The 24998-nt window shown below is 33.9% G+C and overlaps 1 protein-coding gene across 7 annotated transcripts in view; it reads left to right on the top strand.

The window, feature by feature from the left end:
• The first annotated feature begins 288 nt into the window (after nt 1–288).
• Nucleotides 289–24998, top strand: part of LOC120632383 (low-density lipoprotein receptor) — a 298871-nt gene continuing 274161 nt past the window's right edge. For 3 of the 7 annotated variants that reach the window (XM_039902256.1, XM_039902254.1, XM_039902249.1), the window contains exon 1: nt 297–746. In XM_039902256.1, coding sequence (XP_039758190.1) covers nt 611–746 — 136 coding nt within the window. In that variant the 5' untranslated portion in view covers nt 297–610. Of the gene's footprint in view, nt 747–24998 lie in introns of all 7 variants that reach the window. The other 4 variants (XM_039902276.1, XM_039902253.1, XM_039902255.1 and 1 more) reach the window with 4 other exon arrangements.

Here is a 24998-nt window from a genome sequence, read left to right as displayed (position 1 = left end):
GAAAGAATTAAATAGTAAGTAGCTATGCTAAAATAAGCTAGCAATTTATAATGGTTTAAATTATTTCGTATTATTTATTTCATATGGAACATAAGCTTGTGTAAGCACATATAATCTCTAATAGGTATAATATGAACTGACAAAAGTTATACAAATAAGCACCGGACGCAAAATAAACTATATGTAGACACATCCTAACATTACGTGTCGTTCGTGCGATGCGTTGGGAAAAATCTCTAGCTAGAATCAGCAGCGCAGCGCCACGGTACAGTCGCCGAAACTAAACGACGTCACGCGTCTCGTACCGCCATCTATCGGCCAACCGGGCAACGTAGCACACCTGCCTCCGCGAGAGACACCGATCGACATTCACCGTCGCGCTCGCACTAGTGGCACGTAAAAATAACCTCAAAACGTCTGATCGTGAATCAACCAATCACCCAAAATATTGTCTCACGTTTATTTCGACAGTGATATTAACAATACACATTCAGTGCAGACTGGAACAGTGTTCATGTGATATAACTGAAAGAACTTCTGGATTTATCGCCTTGAAGTGTATCTTGCGTGTGATTCTGTCAATAACGAAAGTTTGTTAGACCAAAATAATATGTTCGTTTTGGTGGGCTGTCGTTGGGCAGCCCCCAAATTTAGTGCCAGTATGTGGTGGTATTTGTTTTTCTGTGTGCTATACATTAAAACTAATGTTGTGTTCAGTTCGAATACCACTGGAGCAGTTCCTGGCAGTAAGTATTTAAAACCTTCATTTTACTCGCATTAAGATGAAACTAAATTCATAAAAGTAAATTCTACAATATACCAGATCATAATTAAATGCATAATAAATAATAACAAATAACACTACAAAAATGCTGTCAAGCATTTTGTATTTACATATGACTAGAACAGGTTTATTACGTGTTCACGTGGATTTATCATTTTAGAATGTAAAAATATTGTTTACGCTGTTAAGCATTGGAAAGGTTTATCAGATAAGATTACTATCAATGTCATAACATACACCGAAATATAAATTACAAAAATAAAGATCCGGGACTTTAAAAGGGGTATTTTCTCGTCGTCTTATGGTATTTTCTTTATGTTTTGGTTGTTTATTAAAGGAATAACAAAGAAAATAAACATAAACCGAATGCTGTGATTAAGTATGTTCAACACGTCCATCTGCGTTATTTTCCTGGTTACGGTAAGTTTTGAATCATCAATAGTTACCAGGACTTTAGATATACATCAATATAGCTAATAGCTTCATTGTTATCGTCTATTACGTCAACTATTTATTTTCTGAATATACATCGGAATGAAACAATTGCCAACGACAAACTATTTGTTTACTTCACAACAATTTCTTCTTTAAATTTAATTTAATTACTTAATCGTCTGTCATTAAAGCAAATTTGAAGGCAAACGAATACGGACTGGACTGATCAGTAGTCTTATGCGCAATCAATATGCTTGCAAAGTACCTAATACTGGATCGTGTTACTAAGATTATTCGTCTTCTGCATACACACTGCAATGTGTGCTTAGTCTTTACTAATTCATATATCCGCTTCCGTTCCGGTCTAATTTTGTACAAGAAGTAGGTACCGTAAAGTAGAAGCAATTTTACCATAAATTTTTAAAACGAAATTAACATAACTAAATGTGGATTGTGATGCGGTCTATCTAGGTTTTAAAAAAAAATACCTTGGACAATACGAGACTTTCATCATTAATTTTTAGTTTTACTACAGGTAGTTCATGTGAATGTCTACTATTTCGGATTTGAAGATTAAAAATTTTCTTTGCCCTTAGCGTTACGTCATAAACCTATATTCCAAAATATATTGTTTTTAGCCTCATACATCTTTTAACTCCCATTCTATGCCTTTAGATGTGCATTTTTCTAAAACCCCTTTTAACAGTTTCGAAACGAACTCATCTCCCAAATTTTAATATGTCTCAGTTCTAACCGATAAAACCCCTTTGAACGTTTCTAAACGAACTTATTTCCCAAATTTTAACGCTTCTCTCTTCAAACGTATAGAATGCTTCTTCACTTCACACTTGATTCTTGAGACCTTTAAGATTTGCCTGGATTATGAACAACATTATGTAAAAGTGTGTTTGGTTACTCTGTAGTCTAAATTATACAAACTTTACCCGATAACATTTTTCTGTAACGCACAGAAAGTCAATTTTTATTTATTGATGCAATTGAATAATAAGTTTTACTTATCATTTTACTAATCATATTTGAGTTGTGATAGTTAAAAAATAAAGCCTAAGATAAGATTCTGCTTCTACAATTTAGATTTAAGGTAAAGCGGCACGACGCGACGGCGGGTTAAAATTCCCAATTATCAACACCTCGATTCTTAAGGGATATGTTTCTATAATATACTAAATCAGCAATTATTTTATATTATTTTATTCTTCAAATAGCCGGTGTTTAAAGTTATAAAGAATTTAGGTAGGTATAACGAAGGTTATTGATTAATATAACTATTTACAATTGCCAGTTGTGGAACGCAGATCAAAGTCTTTATCAGTCAATTAACTGTTCCATGGTGTAATTGATTCAAAACATTGTAAACTCTGATATATGGTATCCATAGTATGAACGTCTGATTTATTAGTATAACCTAGAATTAACATTACGTAGTATGATAAGAAACGTATATAAACAGAGTACTGTGCTTTGCCAAAATCCCAAAATAGAGACATAAACAACCGAAAGTAACATAAGACATCATATTTCCCGAAACAGTACAAAGTTCAACAGAAGTGTTTGGCGCGAAGCCAATAAAAAATTGCTATTATTGTTAATCTTATAGCAAATACTAACTCTCGTCTTTTTAAAATGGATAGCTGATTACTGAGGCTGATTAAATAACATGACACTTTTGCCATTATGACAATACTAGTTTAGTAGCTTACACATGCAATCTTGTTCACGTGCTCCACTCATATCTAAGTTGCATTGTTCTCTACTTTCACACATAGGTAATAATATAGACATCACACATGTACTCTTATAGTTACCAGTTCTCCTTTATTATCCTTTATCATTTTAGACTTGGATAAGCCAGGCAAGGTTTGGTAATTGTAATTTTTGCAAATAGTGTAATTTTTCGAAACTTACTTCTTTCGAATTAGAAACAATCTATATTTTATTTAGATGTTTTGAAAATTAGATTCTGCACTGTCTTAATTTTGCCGTTGACAGATAGACTACCATAAAAGTCTCGTAGATGAAAGAGCACAATCGCATTGTGGCGCTATAAAATGAGCTTTGTGTCCGCAGGAGGCGTCGTTGTGTGAAAAATGAAAAAGGAATTGGACTTGTCATATTTAGCCTTTTTTTAAGACTTAGTCGTTAACGCTATGAGTTGTTTGTCAGGTTTACTCGTTGCATAAATTACCTTATAAAAGTTACCACAAAATCTAAATTTGTGTAAAATTTTGTTTCCTTTTGTGTCTTCAGACTTTTTGCTCATTTGTTATCTTGCACACAAAATATCGAACTATTTTCTGGTCTCTTGTTATACCTTAATGGAAGAATGTCTGGCATTTAGCAATATAAAGCCGAGCGAGGTAAAGCACCAGCTGGCAATCCTTTGGAAGAGTCATGTTTCGGAAGAAAAGCCCGAGATTTTCAATCGCGAGGAAACAAAGAGCCTTGGATGCGAGTTTCTATTAAAATTATGTGATGAAAGGTAAAATCGACAATTTCACTATTTGTAAATAATTTAACTTTAAATTCAATATTACAGCTTATATTGAATGAGAGTTAATTAAACTATTCACATTTTATAGAATAATTATATTATTTTGCTTTTGCTGGTAAACGTTTATAGTCATTTACTATATAAAATTTGATATTTTGCCATAGTTTCATCAAATATTCTGAGGTCATAAACAAATATGAGTCTGTTTATAACAGTTTTTACGATTGATCACCTTTTTTAAATATGGTCTATTTAAGTAGATTTTAATACTATCGATCACTGCTAGATTTCACATTCACTTTTGAAGGTACTATTAACAATTTAGAACTCACGGGTAAGTGAAATGTCGTCCGATCCGTAATATTAATATGTGAGTCATTACTAGGCAAGATTGCCATCGAGGGCTGAGTTAGAGAAAAAAAATGTTTATCTCTGAAACAATGTAGCTTAATAACTATCTTTAAAACTATTTTTATTTATCAACACTTTTGTCACCGACGTTAGATATAGTCATCTTGCTAGTTTATATTTTGAACTTCTAGTAACAGCTTGTAACTTGTTTTTGTCTATCAAGAACTTAGAAACCTTTTTTTCTAAAATAAATTCAATTTTACGCTAATATTTACGATAAGCGGCGATGGCCCAATGAGTAGGAGCTCTACTTAACTTTTTTGGTGCCGAGTTCGAATCCAAGCCCCTAACTTTTCTAAGTTATGTGCGTTTTAAGTAATTAAAATATCACTTGCTTCAACGGTGAAGGAAAACATCGTGAGTAACCGATTAAAATAATGAGAATAAGCCGTACAGTTTTTACAATTAGGTATTATAATGAATTCATCTACCCTTTAGACCAGCTATCATGCAAGTATCCACTGACTTGTAGTTCATAAATTTTGGTTACTAATAAGTTATTTCATAGTTTATGATTAATAGCGATACTTTATCGTAATTAGGATCTAATTAGATTAGTGGCGTTAGCTTGTTCAACTAATTAATCAACCTACATATTAATTTATCCCTCATTCGAAATATGTGTACCAGGAGCGTGTGAACTCTCCTGGTACACATATATGTATTTACTAGCTGTTGCCCGCGACTTCGTCTACGTCTGATTTTGTTTATGATGTGGCATTCAATTTAAAAAAATAAAGTATTCGGTATCGCTAAGCCTTAAATGTGGGGTTTGCTGCTGTCCGCTGAGGAGTTCTGTCCTCTATCTCCAACCACAGTTTACATAGTGCAAAATAATTAATTAAGTCGGTTATGATTTGTCGGAGTGATAGTGAAAAATCACAAAAACACTTTCATCCCCTCTCCCAAAGGAACCGAGCTTATTGTCGGGATACAAAGTATCCTATATTACTTCTAATACTTCCAAATATAGTTGTAAAAAGTTTCATGAGGATCGTTTAAGTAGTTTTTGCGTGAAAGCGTAACAAACAAACTTACATTGACATTTATATATTAAGTATTAAGTAAAAGTAAAGTAGGGATTTCTTGCGGAAAATGTAATACCTACCTAAATTACACATTTAAATTGTATTATTTAAAAGTTTATTAAATCAACTCATAAAATAAAAATGACATTTTTTTTAGATAATAAGAGTTTTCCAATAAATGCACTGTTTCATTATTTATAATGGATAAAAGTAATTAACATAAATTATTCGAAATAGGATCAAAATGCGTTAAAAACTCCCTGACTTTGAAACTTCATTAAGTTTAGGGTTAAATAATTTACTGCATATGATTATCCTTTGAAATTTGAGCTTTGCCAAAAATCGATATTCGGAGTTACTCAGCCCTAATCTGATGCTAAAATTGCTACCTAAAATTGCTGCTAGATCCATAACAAGAATCGATAATAAACTTATAATAATATGCATAAGAATGCAGTATTACTTTACATCTAGCGAATCATATTTATTTGATACCCAACATATCATCGGTACCAACGGAATTGTAGGATGTTATTTAATAAAGAAGAATAAATAATGTTATATTTCGTGCTCTGTCACTGGCTGGCAACATTAATCATAGCCTAATTAAGTATTCTAGGGATTCCAATCCGATATTCAACGTTGACCTCGATCTTGTATTGGTCCATTGTCATTAAACCGACTGCTACTATCCTATTTTGTGATATAGATAGGCAGCTGTTTGATAACCGAGGGATAGTAGATTTGACTGAAATGCAATTTGGATCTTTTCGTATAAAGCACTAAGTTCTTCTTTAGCTTGAAGTTGTATAACTATCAGCTGTTGTTTCTGTAGCGGTCAATTGGCTCCAACATTTATTAATTGTGAGCACTTTGAATATTGTTTGTTGGTATTGAAGTTCGGAACTACGTTCAGTATCTATTTCCAAGAAATACAAATGATTCAGTTATTGTATAGCTATCCGAAGTAAAAGTTCTTTTGGAGAGGAAGCTGATAACATTTACTTAAATGTTGAGTATAATTTACGATTAATTGTTGTAGTAGGCAATGATAAAAAGTGGTCACGCGAGTGAGCATGGGGCGGTGTGCCATGCATCAATTTAAGACCTGTGATGTTGGAAAAATTATTAAACATATCACTCACTGCTGGGAGATGATGTGTTAGCATCGAGTATGTTCTCTATGCAGAAGTTCATTTGCCATTCATACTTGCCTAAGAAGTTCATGAGAATTGTGGTATTGACGGTGGCGAAGGACAGAACGCGGGACGTTTTTGATGCTAAAAATTATATGCCAATTTAACTAGAAGTCCTGGACGGTCTCCTGGACAAGCATTTGATCAATACCTAGAACTCCATGCTGCGCAATTCAGGTTTTAGGGCCAGACTTTCTACGGGAAGCTCTGTGTTGACCACAAAGGAGACTGTCAAGTACTATACGGTAAGAAAACACCTGTTTACGCCTGCTTTCTTGACATCTCAAAAGTTTTTGGCCTAGTTTCATATCAAACTACCAGTATGCCTCATAAACTCATCAATATATCTTTAGGTATTGGTATGGGCTCCAGGAGAATTAGGAAAGATGGGTGGGTGTGTACTCTGACAACAGAGGCTGGAAAATGGCGTTAGACAAGGTGGACGCAGCTTTCAAAAGCTCTTCAGCCTGTACGTGAATCAGCTGATCGTGGCACCCAGCAGCATATATGCGGGATGTTCCATTGATAATAAAATGATTAATAACATCAGTCATGCCGATGATATGGTGCTGCTACGAGTAAGTCTCTCGGTGTGTGCGCTGACAGATCTGTGGCGTGCTTGCGAAACCTGTGCTGAAAAGCACGAGCTTAGGTACAATTTAAGAAAAGCACGCTTATAGTCTTGCAGCAGTTAGATTATATGGTGCAGAGCTTAACAGGGTATACAGGTTTACTTACCTGGGGCACTATGTTATGTAGGATCTGAAAGATGATTGTGACATTGATAGGAAGCGAAGGGCGTTGGCGGTCAGAGGGAATATGTAAGCTCGCAGATTTGCTCACTGTATATAAGAAGTGAAGGTTACGTTGCTTAAGTCCTTTTGTCAGTCTTCCTATACGTGCACTCTGTGGGTTAATTATACCCAAAGGTATCTGAACGCTCTTCGAGTACAATATAATAATATCATCAGGATAATGTTGGAACTTCCTCGATACTGTATGTTTGCGAAGAACCGAGTTGATAGATTCTTCGCAATTATCAGGAAGAATCTCGCGTCCCCCAAACGTAGGATCGAGAACTGGTCTGAAGGTTTTAGCTGACATACAGGATAGTGTTTTCAGACCACACTGGGTGTCAGCTTTTGTATGTAGCAACATTAATTATATTTACTAACATAGATATTAAGTTTATTGTGAATTACTAACACATATACCTTTGTAATCTGATATAAATGCAATACAATACAATAGCGTCCGAAAAAGCCTCAGAAAAAATACAGGTTTAACGTTGAATATGTAGGTAGTTAAAACAAAAAAAAAAATTCAAACTAGGAGAGGTCATGTAACTTTTTAGGCTATCGTTTAAATGGTTAGCTTAACATTGAGGTTATGTATACGAGTTGTACAAGGGTTGTTGTAGCGTTAAGAACGAATTTAAAAAACAGTGTCAGTAAACACCAAGAGGATTAGCGTTCATAAAATTGTGCTTTCGGGAAACAGAAATGTAAAAATAAAATAGAATTATATTTTTTAAGCGGAATGCTGCAGAGCCTGCAGACAAATACCTTTGACTTTTAAGAGGATAATGATAATGGCTACCGGGCCGCAAGGGTAGGATGGATTTTGACATTAGATTAGTAAAGCGGTTTACATAAGATACGTCTCGCGGACTGATTTATTCTGTATAGACTTTAGAAGAGGAGATGCGCTGGCATTTTTATAATATCTAACGCCGTAATTGGTCCGATCTGGTAGAAACTTTATCCATTATGAATATTGTAACTATATAAGGTAAAGTAGTTCCAGGTAATGTCTAAAATTACGTCGCACCGCATCGCTCACATTCGCTTTAGGGTGTTTTTATTTCTTAAATTTATATTCTTTAAAATCAAATCTCTATGTAAACAACGACTGTAGACAAATGGTTGTTGTTTATAATCGTATCCAATATCTTCAGATAGAAGATTTAATATATTCGTTCTATCCTTTTCTAAATGTTTCTTGTTGACAAGGGTGTTTGTGGATTAGATTGTTTAATAATTTCGGCTAGAACCTCGCGCCACGTCTTCTTTGTATAACTAGCGCCATAAAAGTCAAGAAGGTGAGTAACGAGCGAAGACATAGTATGTAAAAACAATATAAAGAGATGTGTTACAGTAAATTTATAAAGTGGGTAAATAATTAAACTTTTGATAACTATAACTTCATATTTGCCAGTTATTTAGGTTCATGACATTGAGTAGGTGGGTATTTTGATATAAATACGACTGCATTATCGATGCACCTCAGTCCTACATGGACTCGAACGATGCAGAGATACCTCCCGGTGTGTTAGTCGTTTATCAGAAGATTAGCTTTTCGGTTTTTTTTCCAAAAAGCTCAGCTAAAGTTAATTATACTGTCGGGAAGCAGTTGGAATTAAATTATTTACCGTGTATTGCAGTTGAATAACATTTACTTATATAGTAATGGATGCTGCTTGACAAGGGTGAGACTTAATTGGTTAGTTGGGGTGTATGGGTACAATGAGGGCGACGGGAAATATCGACTAGTCATGAGGATGTTTCTCCTTCTTATCTGTATCTATTTAAATAAGATGCATTTCACCAACAATTAAACCTACCTAAAATAACTTTATTGTTACTGAACAGTTTTTATTTGATTAAGTGTTTTATAACTATCTGGCATGAGGTTTTAATATTCAACGCAGTATAAAGTGCCAAAAAGTCTTTGTTCGTTGAAACACAGGTATTTTGATTTCCCTTCAAACCAACATTTTTTTTGTTAAAATGTCCAATAGTTAAATCTCGTAGGCTTAAATTGAAGAGTCAAAGCGTGTCAGTGTTTTTGTAGTTTTTTTCCCTACCCGGCACGTTTGTTATATAGTGACAATGTTTTGACGAGCTTATATTTTGCTGCAAACTACGTATGTTATCGTTGACTTAATGGTGTACACACCACACATGCACACACACACAGAAACACACGTAAGGAATACACTATTACTGTTTATAAAAGCTTATTACAGCTTATATGTATACTAATAATTAAAATCTTTTTTAGTAACAAGTTAAAAGCAAATGTTTTACTTTACCCATTTCGATTACTTTCTAATTTCAAGACGTAGTAGACGTAGTAATGAACTTTATCATAAAAAATGTACCTTATTTTATACGAAATGGACGTATTTTCACTCTTTTCACAACTCTTCTATTTTAACATCCAAAAAGATTCAGAGTTTTTCAATTCAAAAATTTTATGAAGATTTATTCAGTATATCTTATACCCACATTTTCCATCAAAGTTAGTTTTACCTACTTGCATATTTTTTCGCGACTGGAAACTAGTTGTGTGTGTGTATAAAACAAGCTTGAACACTATTCAAGCTTGTTTTATATGAAAATTTATTTATTTTTTAGCTGGCATACCATTTTTATCACGGTCATCTTGTTTAATTACTGTGTTTCACTTTTATAACTAAATCCCGAAGCATTGAATCGCACTTCAACATTTGTGGCGTTCCAAATGGATTGCTTTAGGTACTTTCTGATTGGACATACTGCGTGTTACCATTTCAATTACCTTTGTGGGATTTTTTCGTGTTACATCTGCATATTTGGTTTTTAATCTAGCTTTGATATTTTATGGTTCGCTAAAAGTTAGAATGTTTGGAAATTCCAGGGTTTTCATCGTTGAAACAGACAATTTATTTTCGCAACAATATGTTATGAATAATAGCCTAGTAGGCAAGGCCTCGGCTTCTTTTTTGGGTCACCCGCACACGCCTATAACTTTTCGGACTTGGTGGCTTAAAACATCCACAAACCTTATCCAAGAAAAATAAGTAGAAGAAGAAGAAGAATACTTACTTATTTATTTGTGTGTCGAAATTCGTGTATTTTTATTTTCAACTGGTGTATCATATTGTCTATAAAGTTATTACTAATAACTAATAATCATACCATATTATAAAATATTATACCTAATCGGAACATTCTGTATTACCCAACACAAACATTGCACTATACAGTATAATGTAATTTTGGCATTTATTTGTACCCACATGGAGACATAAGTTTTTGTATTTACTTTCTTATTAAACGAAACCAATTGCGAGCGCTGGACAATGAATGTCGGTGTCGATAATAATACAATAATCGTGTCGGTACACACCTTCCACGTAACATTGTAATGTAGTATTAGAATGAAATGTATCACTTATTTCAAATAAGTAAACCACGAGTGAACTTGCTAGTTACCGCCAGGGTTTGGCGATGGATTTCGAATCCGAATAGCAGAATTGCGCCTATGCTATTAACAAGTAATTTGAGCTTGAAACTTCGGTATTTTGACGATGAAATCCTTTCGATCGCCGGTTCAAACTTCAGTTGAGAAAACAGAAAATATCATTACAAACCTTATATTTAATTTAAAGTAGATAAAAGTATAATTTCCATGTTTTGAATGAGTTTCATAAACGTTTTTTTTCTGTAAATAAAATCGCTCCTTTTGATTAGAGTAAAAAATTTGGCTAATATTTTTTTAATATGCTTTGCTTATGTTTGCCTAAATGTACTCGCTTATTAGCGAGAAATTAAAGTTGATGCGTTGGCAAAGGAAAAGTTTGATATGAGAAAAGTTTGCGGCAATTCTTTGTGGGAGATTATTTGCTTCCAGTTTGTCGACTTTTATTTTTAAAAACAGATTAATGTTCTGTTTGGCAAAATGAGAAGAAACGTTAAGTTGTTTAATATTATTATTCCAAATGAAGGATGCACCCTACTTATGAATTTTAAGTAAACGCTTAGCTTTGTTTTCCTATGGAAACGTTGCGGTTCTAGATAAGGCCCTAGGTAAAGGCTCAAATTAAGGGCTAAAATAATTTTATTTTATTAAATTAAGGCTAGAATAATTTTCTAGATAATTACAACAAACAAATGAGATTAGTCTTCTTTTTAGGTTTTATCAATCCTATGACTAAGTACTTTATCTTTATGACCATCTAGGGCACACCTACCTTCAGCAATATTATAGGTACCGTAATATTATTGCATTGTTGCATTGCAACACGATTTTACAAAAATGCGACGAGCTAATCTAGAAACTAAAGCGAGTTTTATAATTTTTATTACTATTTTTTATCTACACTTGGAGGAAAAATCAATTTTTATATATTTTTTAAAACACATATAACTAACGGAACTGACAGTATTTATACATGCGTCTCCCTGGAAATCTTTACTTCGACGATTTCACGAAACGATACTGTGCTTTATCTAATCAAAAATCGAAAACAACTTTGCGATTGCGAATGTGGAAATCTTATCTACACGATCACATGATGGCACTCTTTCGATACAAAATAAATCGTAGTTAACTATCACGCTATCAAATAGGTAGGTAATCTTACACTGGGCACTTGGAAGTATGATATAACTTACTTGATTCAGATGGAGCTAAAAATAAACTTTCCGGAATTCAAATGCCAGAATATCGGATTTGCAGCCGCATTTAATTTGCAAATCCGTATGAAACTTGCAACCAGGTCACATAGGGATGTACCGGTTACGTATCGCGTAGCGTCGTTCTGAATAGAACGGCTTTACTTAGTCCGTGCCTAATTAGAACAGATAATTTTCTGATATTCAAATTAGGAAATTTTCGGTTATCAGCCACATTTAATTTGCAAATCCGTATCAAAGGAGCACGTAAGTCTCAGAAGCAATGCGGGATAAGCGAATGATACTGCGGCCGATTCAAATCGGAACTGGATAAATGCTCTTCAGCCACTGAGCCGGGGTCCTGTGGTTGAATACAAATGGAGCGTTTATCCCCAAAAGCCAATTTGTATGTAAATTACAGGTCCGTTTAACTATTCTCGTTAGTTGCTCATTTTCGGTACGTTTGCTTTTTCAACTTGCCTAATACTGCATTCTTTGATTTATTTAATGATGCGAGAACTATTAGTTCGTAGCTACGATTTTAAGATAATTCTAATTAAGAACATGCCTCAGTACAAGCTCTCTTGTAACACTAGTGGTAACATTTTTGTTTATAACTTTACATATTCCTCAATGAGTAACCGCATACATTTTTATTTAGGAACATACATATTATAATCTTTTTCTATTCTTAATTATTATATTTATGTTATTGTGTAGTGTGTAGTGATGGGTCATAGATACCAAATAAATAAATAAAATAAATATTGTTTCACTTTTCGTGTCCGAAATTATTTTATGCACCGCTTCCCCTGGTGGTAATAGCCTCAAAACCTTAATATTCCGTTCTGATACGTTAACTCAAGCCAGAGATATAACAGCTATATAAAAAATAAGATCGATCTTTGTTTCGTTAGTTCTCAGAATGTTTAGTCTTAATTAATCAATGGTCTGGTTACACAATCACACACGTACACTCATGCACAAACATTAAAACACACACACTTGGACATCCATTTTTTTTAATATGCTTTCCGGGTCTATAAACTTACAGCATACTTTTATATAACAGAGCAAAAGGAAGTGTATCATATAATATATTCATTGATAGAGAGCATGGAGGACAGTAAGCCCTTTAATAGACAATGTAAACGAGCCGTTTTACAATAATTGACAGTGGGCAATGACCCATTTTAAATTATCTGTGGCACGAACGTCCAATTAATACATTACAGAGTCGCAAATGTTTTAGATGCCCATAACATTAGTGATAAATTTCTAAATTATGTACTTACTAGTTTACACTCACATATAATGTGTTTTTTGGACTTATAATGACAATATGCTATGTGCTGTCAGTCGTTAAAAAGTGTCTGTAAAAATAAGTTATAATACTTTTCTTAATTACATACGAGCCTTATCATCTTCGCCTCTAGTTGATGGTCACATGATGGCACTTTTTAGGTTGTGTATTTTCGATGCCATAGGATATAAGTATCCTCTGTTTGTAGGCAGAGGTTTTGCTGTACACCAGATCGGCCATCTGCTAAGTCCTTCAATGAATACTAAAAAAACTTTTGTTTTATTTTCTAGTGAAATTGCCAATATGTTTGTATTTAACGTCCGAAATAGCAAGTAATGAAATATTCAACTTTATTTCTTAAATATAGTTCAACAGGTACATTTATCATAGTTTTACTGCCATACTTAGTTCTAGTCTTGGGTAATCTTAACTTATGCATATTTCGCGTTTTTAGATGTAATTTAGTTTTAAAAGTAATTTGAGTATGTATGACTTCGGTAAGTATTTTTCTAACTATGTAGTATGCATGTTTTATATATATATATACAGCTAAAGGAAAAGGAAAGGAACGTCAATCTAAAGGAAAGTTTGTTAGTTTTTTTATAAAGTTCTAAAGTTTTATAACATTGAATAAATAAACCTTTTAGGAACTGTCACTAAGTGTAATGGGCCGGATAGTGTCCATTATCACTAGCGACTGAAAAAGACAATGCGCAATTGAGGCGAATGACTTTAAATGACTGATGGCGTTGCTCTGACGCAATAAAGGCAACAAAACCTCCGGCATTCAGACGAACGAACGAGCTTTTTTGTTTATTTTATAAAGTTATTCTCTTTTTACTGGACAATAATGAGGCGATTGATACTTAAAGTTTTATTTAAAATTAACTTTGGTTGACATAAATATTGGATAGAAGCAGGCGGTATTTTGCGGAAAATTAAGCTTAATTTGCTATACTCTGCGAACAGCAGGAGCATCTGTATGGTTTAATTTATAATTTCGTCAATCCGTATACCACACTCCACATCAAACAGATCCTCGGCAATGTACCCTCTACGCACGTTTCGCTCCGGAGCCGGACGAAACCGGAGCATCCTCAGATCTCCTGAGTTGACTTTACAATGTTGACTCTAATAATTGTTAAGATGTTGAAATTATAAATTACACCATAAAGATTCTCCTGCTGTTCGCGGAGTAGGTATAGCAAATGGTTCCATAATCGTGTTCCTATAAGATTTTTTAGTACCTACCATAAAAAAATATTAGATCATTACCTTAATATGAGTTTATTAATAAGCAAACGATAATCTGCGGCGTAAAATCGACTAAACCTAACGATATTATTGCCTTATATACTACTAGCGGACCCGCGCGACTTCATCCGCGAATAAGTCGACATAAAAAAAACACGTCAATTATGCCTATCCAAAAAATCACGTCAATCTAAAACTCCGTTGCGCGGATTTTGAAACACAGATGGGGAAAAAATAGCGATGCTATCCTGTAGAAGCTTTTTGCTTTTCCGGGATAAAACGAAGCCTATTATGAGCTATGCCAGACTATATTGTTGGTATCTTTGCCAAATTTTAGCCAAATCGGTTCTTTCGTTGTGGCGTTAAAGCGTAACAAACAACCATCCATACATACATCCATCCATCCAAACATTTATTCTCACAAAATTTCTCATTTATAATATTAGTAGGATGGTACGCATGCATTCGATCGTTGTCCCATATGCCTTGCGACTTGCTGTTATCTGTTATCTGTGAATTATACTCGATCTTCAAAAATATTCATCAGATCTTCATTAAAATTAGACAATACATGCTTAGTAGTAAGCACTGTCAAATAAAAAAAATAATGATTAAAATCGGTGCAAATTTAATAGAGATATGAAGTCAAATTGATAAAAAATTTCATCCCATATCCCGGAGGAAACTTATTGTTTATCGGGATAAAAAGTATCCTATATGTTGACCCGCGATATCAGCTACCACTATAAATAAATAAAATAAATAAATAAGGCATTTAATCCCAAGTAACAAATTAAACAACGAATTACAAAAAATAAATAAATAAAGAAATAAAGAAAATCTAAGTAATAAACATGCATTAGTTAGTTGGGTACCCATCTTCGGGTAAAGGCCTCCTCCATCTTGCCCCACTGCACTCTATTAGTGGCGAGAGTCGTCCAAGTGGGCCCTGCGACAGCTTCAATGTCGTCTCTCCAACGAGCGCGCGGCCTTCCGCGCGGCCTGCTTTGGTCACGGGGCCACCAGTGCAAGACTTGCTCGCTCTACCGGTCATCTTTAGAGCGCGCCACATGACCCGCCCATCGCCATTTCAGTTTGCACGCTAGTTCCGCGGCGTCAACTAACTGTGTTTTCTTTCTTATTGCTGCGTTTATTTGGCGGTCACTTAATCTTAAGCCAAGCATACTTCGCTCAGCCGCTCTTTGAAAAATCTGCATTTTATTTAAAACTTTTTTTAAAAGCCCAAGTTTGGCACCCGTACAACAGTGTTGGCAATATTATGGTGTCCATTGCCTTCTTTTTTATGGCTAAGGGTATTTTTGATTTAAAAATATGTTTTAATGCCCAATATTTGCTCCAAGCGATCTTAATTCGTCGCTCCACTTATATGATTGTGTGATCCACAAAATATTTGCTTTGCCCAAGATATGTACTCATAGACATAGTTTATTGTTTGAGATTGGATGACCGTAGGAATCTCTACACTGTTCGTCATTATACATGTCTTGCTTTGGTTCATATCTAGACCACATTTCCGGCTCTCTTGGTCTAAAGTTTGAATCATGGAGTAGAGATCGTCATGACCACTATAGCTACCACTATACAAAATTTTATTTAAATCCGTTCAGTAGTTTTCACGTGTTGCCCGGACAGACAGACAGACAATAATTAAATAAAAATCTGCTTTGGACTCAGTATCGATTATAAAGTATCCCCCAGTAAAAAATTTCAAAATATATTAAATATAAAGAAATCTTCCAGTTACAGTTTTATTATAAGTATAGATAGTATGTTCAAGAAATTATTTTTTTTTAGGTAGGAAGTAGGCGTTACTTTGCGTAAGTCAATGATGCACAAAAACAGTATAAGTAAATTGCTTTATAATTCACGATAATGCACAGAGCACGCAGATACCAAATTAAGCTTGGTGTATATTGGGTAAATTGAAAACTTACACCAGGGGCATTGATGGCAACTGCATAGTTAACTAGCCAGAGTAGGTAGGTATATTATATCTTTGGTGGAATTTCTATATTCATTCAGTCAAAGCTTTGGTCCATTTCTCGCGTTTCTCGCGAAGCATATGCCCTGTCCATCTCCATTTTAGCGTTTTAGTCAGGGTGACAGCACATCGTCAAGCTTAGTGATTTCTCTTAAGTCTTTGCACCTCTTCGTATACTTTCTAGTGTAGGCTAACATGCTGCGTTCCATACCCCGTTAATTTAATATTACCTTACGTTAAATTATTAGAACCTAAAATAGTTAGAGGTGCGTGCGTTGAAACTCGGCCCTACAAAAGCCGATGTGCTTACCACTGAGCTATCGTCGCATAAATTCATTCAGGAGTAATGAATTGCCTTTCAGTCGGGTCTCCAGATTTTTACTGTTTACCAACTTAACAATAAATAATTCCAAAACATAAAAGAACAATAGGCGCGAGGAAATTGTCCGTCAATATATTATAAGGAAGAAGAATGAGATTAAACATATAATATGTTTCTAAACATCCCTTTGTACCTAAGCCTTTAACGGGCACAAGATAACGGTCAATGTAATACTATTTCTTGTTCAATGAATTATGGGATTACTTTGATCTGATTGTCCTCTTTGATTATAGGTACGAGTTAGAAAAGCAATCTTAATTCGTCATGAAACCAGTAAATAAAGCGAAGGGGTATTAAATAAGTTCTACTAGAATATGTGCAGTTCCTATGACCTTTTCAGTAGATACTCTCAAATGGATAAACCAATATTTTTTCTGCTTTTGCTTACTTTATTTATTTTTGTAGGTATAGATCGAGAATCGTCTGATTAACATTGATTTTCAAAGAAAGTTTTAGTAGAAAGTATCTAACTAGGTATAAATTTTTACATTTAAATTTAGTAGAAAATTACATTAAGGCATTGCAGCAAATAATTAGGTATCGTAAAAAGTTATTTTCAATTGACTGAATGTTTCACTAAAACGCAAACTTACTTAATATAGTAGAATTATGGAATACGCTTCCAATGAGCAAGCATACGACGATCCAAGTCAATGGCGATATTTAAAACAGTTAAGGCCCATTATCTTAATAACGTCGGTCTTTTATATCATATTGTCACTCTTACGTAAATATTTCCCGCATGTTAAAGTATTAATTATGTATATGTTGTTTTATATTTATTAAATATATTATGTATGTAATGCTCAGAGTCTCTCAGCGGTGGAGAGAGCTATGCTAAGAGTATCTCTCCGTGATAAAATCAGAAATGAGGAGATCCATAGAAGTCCTAACATTACCGACATAGCAAGTTGCGAAGCTGAAGTGGCAATAGGTAGGCACATAGCTCGGAGAACCGATGGACTTTGGCGCCTTAGGTGCTGGAATGGTGACCCCGCGCCGGTAAATGCAGCGTGGGTCGACCCCTAACGTGGTGGACAGACGACATCAGGCGAGTCGCTGGGATCCACTGGACACAAACGGCCCAGGACCGTGAATTGTGGAACTCCCTACAAAAGACCTATGTCCAGCATTGAACGTCAATGGGTTAAATTGATGATGATGAATTATATTATAGTATAAGTATTTGTGTAACCTAGTTTATGTATTACAATTTAGTTATTTGAAAACATGCATTTAAAAAGACTTGTACCACCTGCAGTCTATTCTCCTCTTCTTTTTTCCTAATTCTAGGGTTGCCTGGCAGAGATCGCTATTAAGTGATAAGGCCGCCAGGTGTATTCTACTTCTTTCTTCATATTTCTTTTTTTTTGTATGTATTAATGATGTAGTATAACAAATAAAGAGTAATCATAGTAAATATGACGGTAATATTAAGGAAATTTAATTTTGCAGTGCAATCTAGATTATGCCTTCGTTTAATACATAAATTGCATAATTATTAATGTGAGTCATCAGAGTTTAAATCAGGAGGCATACAATCGAATTTATGCAGCGCCCACCATATGCCAATACAATATCATAAGCCGTAGAACAACAATTACACAAACAATTTCATTCAACAATTAAAATTACGGTAGGTATAAAACTTCAGACACACGAGTCTGAAAATGAATAAATAATTTCAACATTTATTCCGGGATAAGGTTAAAGCTATTAACGTTCGCAAACCAAACAAATTTAAATAAATGCACGCTGCTTTATACAAATAGTGTGTTGTTTGCAACGTGACCTTGGATACCCAGTTAAGGCATTATTGAAACTTTAATATTCAGACTATATAGATGATTATTTTTTTAATTTGTATTGCTTATATATATATCTTACCGAAGTTTTGTACCAAGGAAAATAGCTTTTTGGGTGTCAGTGTCCGTCAAATTGCTTTTGTGACGTCAGTAATTCAGTGAACTTGTAAACATATCATTTCGAACGACACATCAATTATTTAAATCTGTCCAACCGTTTAAGCTGCAACTTCAAATGTAATGGATTATAAACATACACGTAGGGTTGCCAACTCATTAAAAACAAAAAGGGTAAACTCTGAGTAGAGTATATATCTTATAAATGAAGAGTTTCTACATACTTCTGAGTAAAAAAGAGTATCTTAGCGTACTCTATTAGTATTATGGTTATAAATTATTACTTCTACATAAAATGGACTTCAAAACTCTATTGTAGATTTTGGTCACCCACCATTTTTATAACACTAAAAGTAATCGTCTGACTGCAATCTCACCTGGTGGTGAGTAATGATAGAATATAAGATGGTAGCGAGCTATCCTGTTAGGGAGAATGTTAGTTATTAAATACATACGCGTAATCGGTTTCTACGCGACATCGTAGCGGAACCCTCCTAAATCGCTTAGTGGCACGTCTATGTCAGAAGGTGTCAGAAATTATAAATTGCCTAATAGGATCGATCCCGGGACCTCCTACTTAAAATTACAGCGCTCACTGCGACAAAACGCTCCAAATTATTCCAGTATTTTCTTGTTGCGTAACACTTATGTAATACGTTTTTTCGGCTTTACCAGCTTATATGGCTTTTCCGGTAGATTGGTAACCAAGTGGTAGCCATGCAATTTTTATTCCGTTACAGTTCCACATAGTAAAAGATTTGGGATATGTACCTATATGGATTTTTTTAACTGCCAACTCCTTGTTACCGATATAAACAATAAGCGACAATAATTCCAGTGTTTTCTCGTTAGCGCAATAGATAGGTTAGTACTTAGGTAATCATTCTTTTCTGTTAGCTGGAGTTTGCAGTGGAGTTATAACTATGAAGCGCTGATAGCTTGTCGGTTAGGGCTTCATTTCGCGAGGACCGAGTTCAGTTCCCGGCAACCACCTCTACTCTTCAGAGTTATATGTGTCTTTAATTTATACTATTAAATATCACTTCAAAAGAACATCGTCAGAAAATATTGGATAGAAGCAGTCAATACTTTACGGAATTACATGATATACCATGAAAATGAAAGTTTAATTTGCCACACTCCGCGAAAAGCAGAAGAATCTGTAAGGTGTCATTTTTAATTTATTTGATCTTTATACTCCACTCAAAACAAATCAACTTTCAACTGAGAAATAAGATTAAAGAAATTATAAAATAAACTGTACAGATTCCCCTGCTTTTCGCGGAGTGAGAAAACCTAAACACCCGAATGTTTTCTATGCTCTCCAAGGAACGTGAAGCCCTTCTCATTCTGAGAGGAGACCCGTGCCCTGTAGTGGTCCAGTAACAGGGAAAGTAGGTTTTTTTTTTTTTTTTTTTAACGATAGGCCAGCGTTTGACGACAATCATGCCCGTTAGAAAGCAATGATGAGGTCTAGGTTGGAGCACGCTTGCCTAGAAAAAGCCTATTCACTCTAGCCTTGAAGGTACTTAAATTATACGTGGCAGGAAACACAGTTACCGGGAGGGCGTTCCACATCTTAGCGGCACGTATCAGAAACGTGGATTATAAAGGTTTTATGATTTTTTTTATAAATTAATTATAATTATGATTCATCCAAAAATGCTTTAATGTAGTAATATTATGATTAAATAACACCTTAATTTAATTAATGGCTTGGAAAGCAACTAAACGATGCACCTCTCACAAACTCATTGTCTCATCGGATGTGTGATTTGTGTCTAAATTAAATCATTAAGTTTTAGCTGAGTGTACTCCAGTGAAGAGCATGACGTCCAGCTATGGTCGCGGCACTGACAGCCAATTTCGGTTGAGGGCCCTCGAGGGTGTCTCGTTGAGAGCTAATGGTTTGATTATGGTTGACATCAAACGATACGAATTTATTCTATGTACATGTGGCCTGCGGCTTTGACTGCATATATTACGGGACGCAGCGTACTACTACATACTCTACGTCTCAATCAATCTGATACCGAACGTAAAGTTTTTTCAAGCATACTGGAACAACAAACCTATGATATTAAGTACAGATAATTTTTTTTTTTTTTAATTTATTGTTCAAAATAAAAAGTTACAAATATTTTTCCAACATAATTATCTATCCCCTTAGAAACTATGCGTTTATGGTGGGGATGGCAGGTTCGCAAGTGTATATCTAAAAAAAAAAAAAGAAAAAAAATTATTCAACTACTTAAGCTTAATGTAAAAATATTTAAACAATCTTAATCAAACAGTGGCATTTTTGAACTATTAGCTAAAAAATGTCTTTTACAATTTCTTAAAAATATATGTTTTTTTCCATTTACACATTGCAAAGCAGGTGGGAGATCTTCAAATATTTTGGGTAATATGTATTTATAATTCCTTCTTCCGTACACATTATGTGTTTTCGGTAGAATAAACTTTTTATAACTAGGCAGTTTCCGAAAATTACCATCTCGCCCTTTACGTCTAAGATGTTGTATATTACCAAATTCTTCCTTACAGTACAGCTAACGTAACTTTGCTCTGCACTGGCAATAATTTACAATATGTGAATAATTCATGGCATTCATTTGAGTATTTTAGTTTGATTTCTTTAGGTACTATGGTTTTTAACATTCTTAGTTGTAGGTTGTATATTCGGGTAATATATGTTTTATATGTTCTACCATAACTACTCAGACTGTATCCAATTATTGAGTCTGCTAGTGCCAAGTATAGTAATCTCAGCGTCTTGTAAGGAAGTTTATATTTGAGTATGTATAACCTACTTAATATAGCGCTCAGCCTTTCGCAAATATAGTTTATATGGGGTTGCCAATTAAAAGATATTACCACATATTTAAACAAACGACTGAGGTGAGCTTGGAGCTTTAATCACCCACTATTTTAAAAATACGTAAACATTGCCAATCACAAATGGCTGTCTTAAGGACCGACTCCTGTTTTGCGTAATTTAAAATACTCTGAATTTCCTATAACAACTGCATTAATAATATAAGGCACTGAATGTTAGCCGATAGCGCTGGGAAAGCAAAGTTGTTTCGTATACTAAAGGTTAGCCACGAAAATTTCTAACATTTTTTATATAGCCATCTAGTACTGAAGTCCTCATAAATGTGGCAACACCTCATGTATTCAGTATTGTAAGGAGTTCTGTCCTCTATCTTCAAAACTTTGAAAGATCTTAATGTTTATCGGTGTTTGACCCGTTACAGTTGGGTGTTATTATTTCTGAAACTATAATAACTGAATATTAAGAGTAATTGCAATTGCAAACTTTAGTTAAGTGTATGGATATCTTATAACAAATATTTATTTCAACCAATTGGCGATTATTTCTATTTCACGTATTATTTGTTTCCGGATTAGTCTCAATTAGTCTCTGTAACTCTGGCTCTAAAACTCTGTTTAAATATTTAATCCATGAAAAAACAAACAGACTTTCGTATTTAAACATTAATACATCTTTTCATTAAAATGCGACGATTGAGTCATTGATGCATCAGAATGTAAAGCCGGTCAGTTTTATAGCATCAAATATATGTATATATACCGGCTGGCGTGGTACAGTGATGACGAATGCTATACAAACTTTTATACCTTTAAGAAAACCATCACGATTCACGCCAATACACGATTCATTTTCAGCAAGAAATATCACTCTTCACCTCTGTTGCTTTCCATTTATATGTTTTATTTATTGTACCTACGTTTGGTTTATCTATGAGTGCTTTGTTATTGCCGCTGTCGCATCCATTTATCAAATAGTCACCAGTGTTTACTCACTCAACTAAATAAGAAACTGTTTGTTCTTCGTATATACATATATAAAGCTATAGATGTTGTTAATAAATTTATCTAGCAAGATAGAGTTTGGAGCTCAATAATTTTTTTAAGTTTTACTTTTAATTACGTAAAATAATTTATGCTGTAGCAGCACTAAAAATATTAAAATAATTTAACCCTCGCTGCAAAAATATTTTTAACGTAGCCGTTTTTTTCTTTCGTAGTTGTTATTTATAACGTGGTTATGCTAACATGAGCCAACTCACTGTAATTTTAATTTATATAGTTATGAAATACTACTACTTTTTTTTTAATACAAATAAGTAGCTGTTGCCCGCGACTTCAACCGCGTTTGTTTTTGTTTTTAAAGCATCTCGTAGGAACAGTTTAACTGGGGAGTCAGGCTATTCCAGTATAGTTTTACACATATTTTTAAGTTCTTATTTTTAATATCGGAAAGTAAAAAGATTTTTTAAAAAGGACTGTTATATTAAAGTGTAGTCTATAATTTTCTGAAACTCGCGATAAATTTCAATTAAAATATCCAGTTTGAATAAGTTAAAGAGTATTTTACTGCTATATAAAAAGCATTATATAGTAAAAATACTTATTTAGATACGAATAAATACTGCGTTACTAATGATCTTTTGTTTCCACCGGCGATTTAATAAAATTTTAGGACACAAAAGCTGCTATTGCGACTTAAATATGATAGTTAGTTTGTATAGTGGACTTTTTTAGGTTATAATAAGAACTTTAATGATGTGGTATATACATACTTTGTATGTATCAACTAAAGTTTTGTCAGGGCACGCCAGGTTATGAATTTTGTAGGCAAAATTTTGTTTCTTTCGGTTACATTATTGAAATTTTCTCAAAGATCTTCAATTGTTTTGGAATTAAATAATAACCTGTTACTGCGTGATACTTAAGCTTTTCTTTGGCGAAGAAAAGGTTAAAGTCGGTTCAGTATTTTATTTTATATTCGGAGTTATTTGGGCAAGCACAAGCAAACAAACCAAAAATATTTTCCCTTTGAAATATTTATAAATTATTTTATTTAAAGTTTTATTTAAGTACTTTTAGATTATTTAGTTTGACAATAATTCGACCACTTAAAATGCCTACCTACACCAAACCGCTTTGCTGTGCGTAGAGGATGGCCGAGATTTAAAAAAATATACTAGTTAGAATCACGATTTATTTTCCCATATTTTATAAACTAATATCGGATCTTTTGCATTGCAAACTTTTAAAGGTTTTTATTGTAATTTTTCAGAAATCCAGAACTACGCAGTTATAAATAATAAATAACAAGGACTTTGAATATGCAAATCTTCGTCGAAATAATTCTCTTTCATACCACATTCCACTTGATGGAGTCCTAACTTCAAAATTTTATGCCAACGAATTATTATATATAGTTTTTTCTTTTATTTGATATCATAGTGAAATAAAAAAGTTTAAAGCGTTGCTATAATGTTTAACAAGCATTATCTATAACACTTTCCTAAATTTTAAGGGCCTTACAAATAAATGTCGCATAAAGTTGGATTAGTTATGCAGTGTTTCAACAGTGCATAACTAATCCAACTGCAATCCAACACACAAATGCAGTAATCCAACACACACTTCAACAGACACCACCTTTGAAATGACAGAGTGTAAGAAAACTTTTCACAACTGTTCCGTCGTTATTTGTAAGACCTCAATTTGCTTTCACAAGTGTTTATTTAAATAAGAAGTTATGTCAGACGGACAGACGGAAAAAGTCATAAAAAAACCATTGTTAACCACCTAAAACCGTCGGTTGGGTTGTGTACAATACAAGTTAACTTTAAACAATTTTCTCATTTTTAAGTGGTATTTGCAGTGTGTTTTCGAAAAGAATTCTATAATATTATTTTAATTTAGTTTATAACAATGTACTGCCTCTGTAGGTACGCTGTACAAAATTGAATTGTCCCGAAGACGGTCCCTACCCTCAACGTGCACATCCATTTTGCGTAGATGCTTTTATCTCGAGTTTACTCGATGTAAGCAACAATTATATGGAACGCTATTAAAGCCAGCCGTACCCTCTTATTGTCTAAACTTAGTTTTCTTGTCTTGAGAAGCGAGCGTCATTTCAGCATTCTTTTTTCTTTTATGGCATTTTTGTACGTTTTTATGAAGCTTTCCACGAGTTTACACTTGTTTCTTGGCGCAGTTATCAGTTGTTGTAAAGTTTTGCTTTGCCAGGCCTTGCAGCGTTGAACAATGAACTTTATATGGCTGATTGTAAAGGAGAAAAGAACTTGCAAGTTGCGAGTTTGTCGCAGATTTGTACGTTTAACTTTTAACTAATCAGGACAAATTATTTTTAAATATATTCTGTAATATCCCTTAATGAATTCGAGTTTATTAATGATATTTTTTGTAAAATCTTATTCATAAATCGCTTGGCTGCGAAAGAAAGAAAAATCTTTAGAAGGATAGGTTAGAAGATCACAAAAAA

The sequence above is a fragment of the Pararge aegeria genome, chromosome 2, assembly GCF_905163445.1.
Source record: "Pararge aegeria chromosome 2, ilParAegt1.1, whole genome shotgun sequence".
In the NCBI taxonomy this organism is placed as follows: Eukaryota; Metazoa; Arthropoda; class Insecta; order Lepidoptera; family Nymphalidae; genus Pararge; species Pararge aegeria.
Note: the sequence above shows the minus strand (reverse complement) of the source record. Positions and strands in the feature narration are given on the sequence as shown.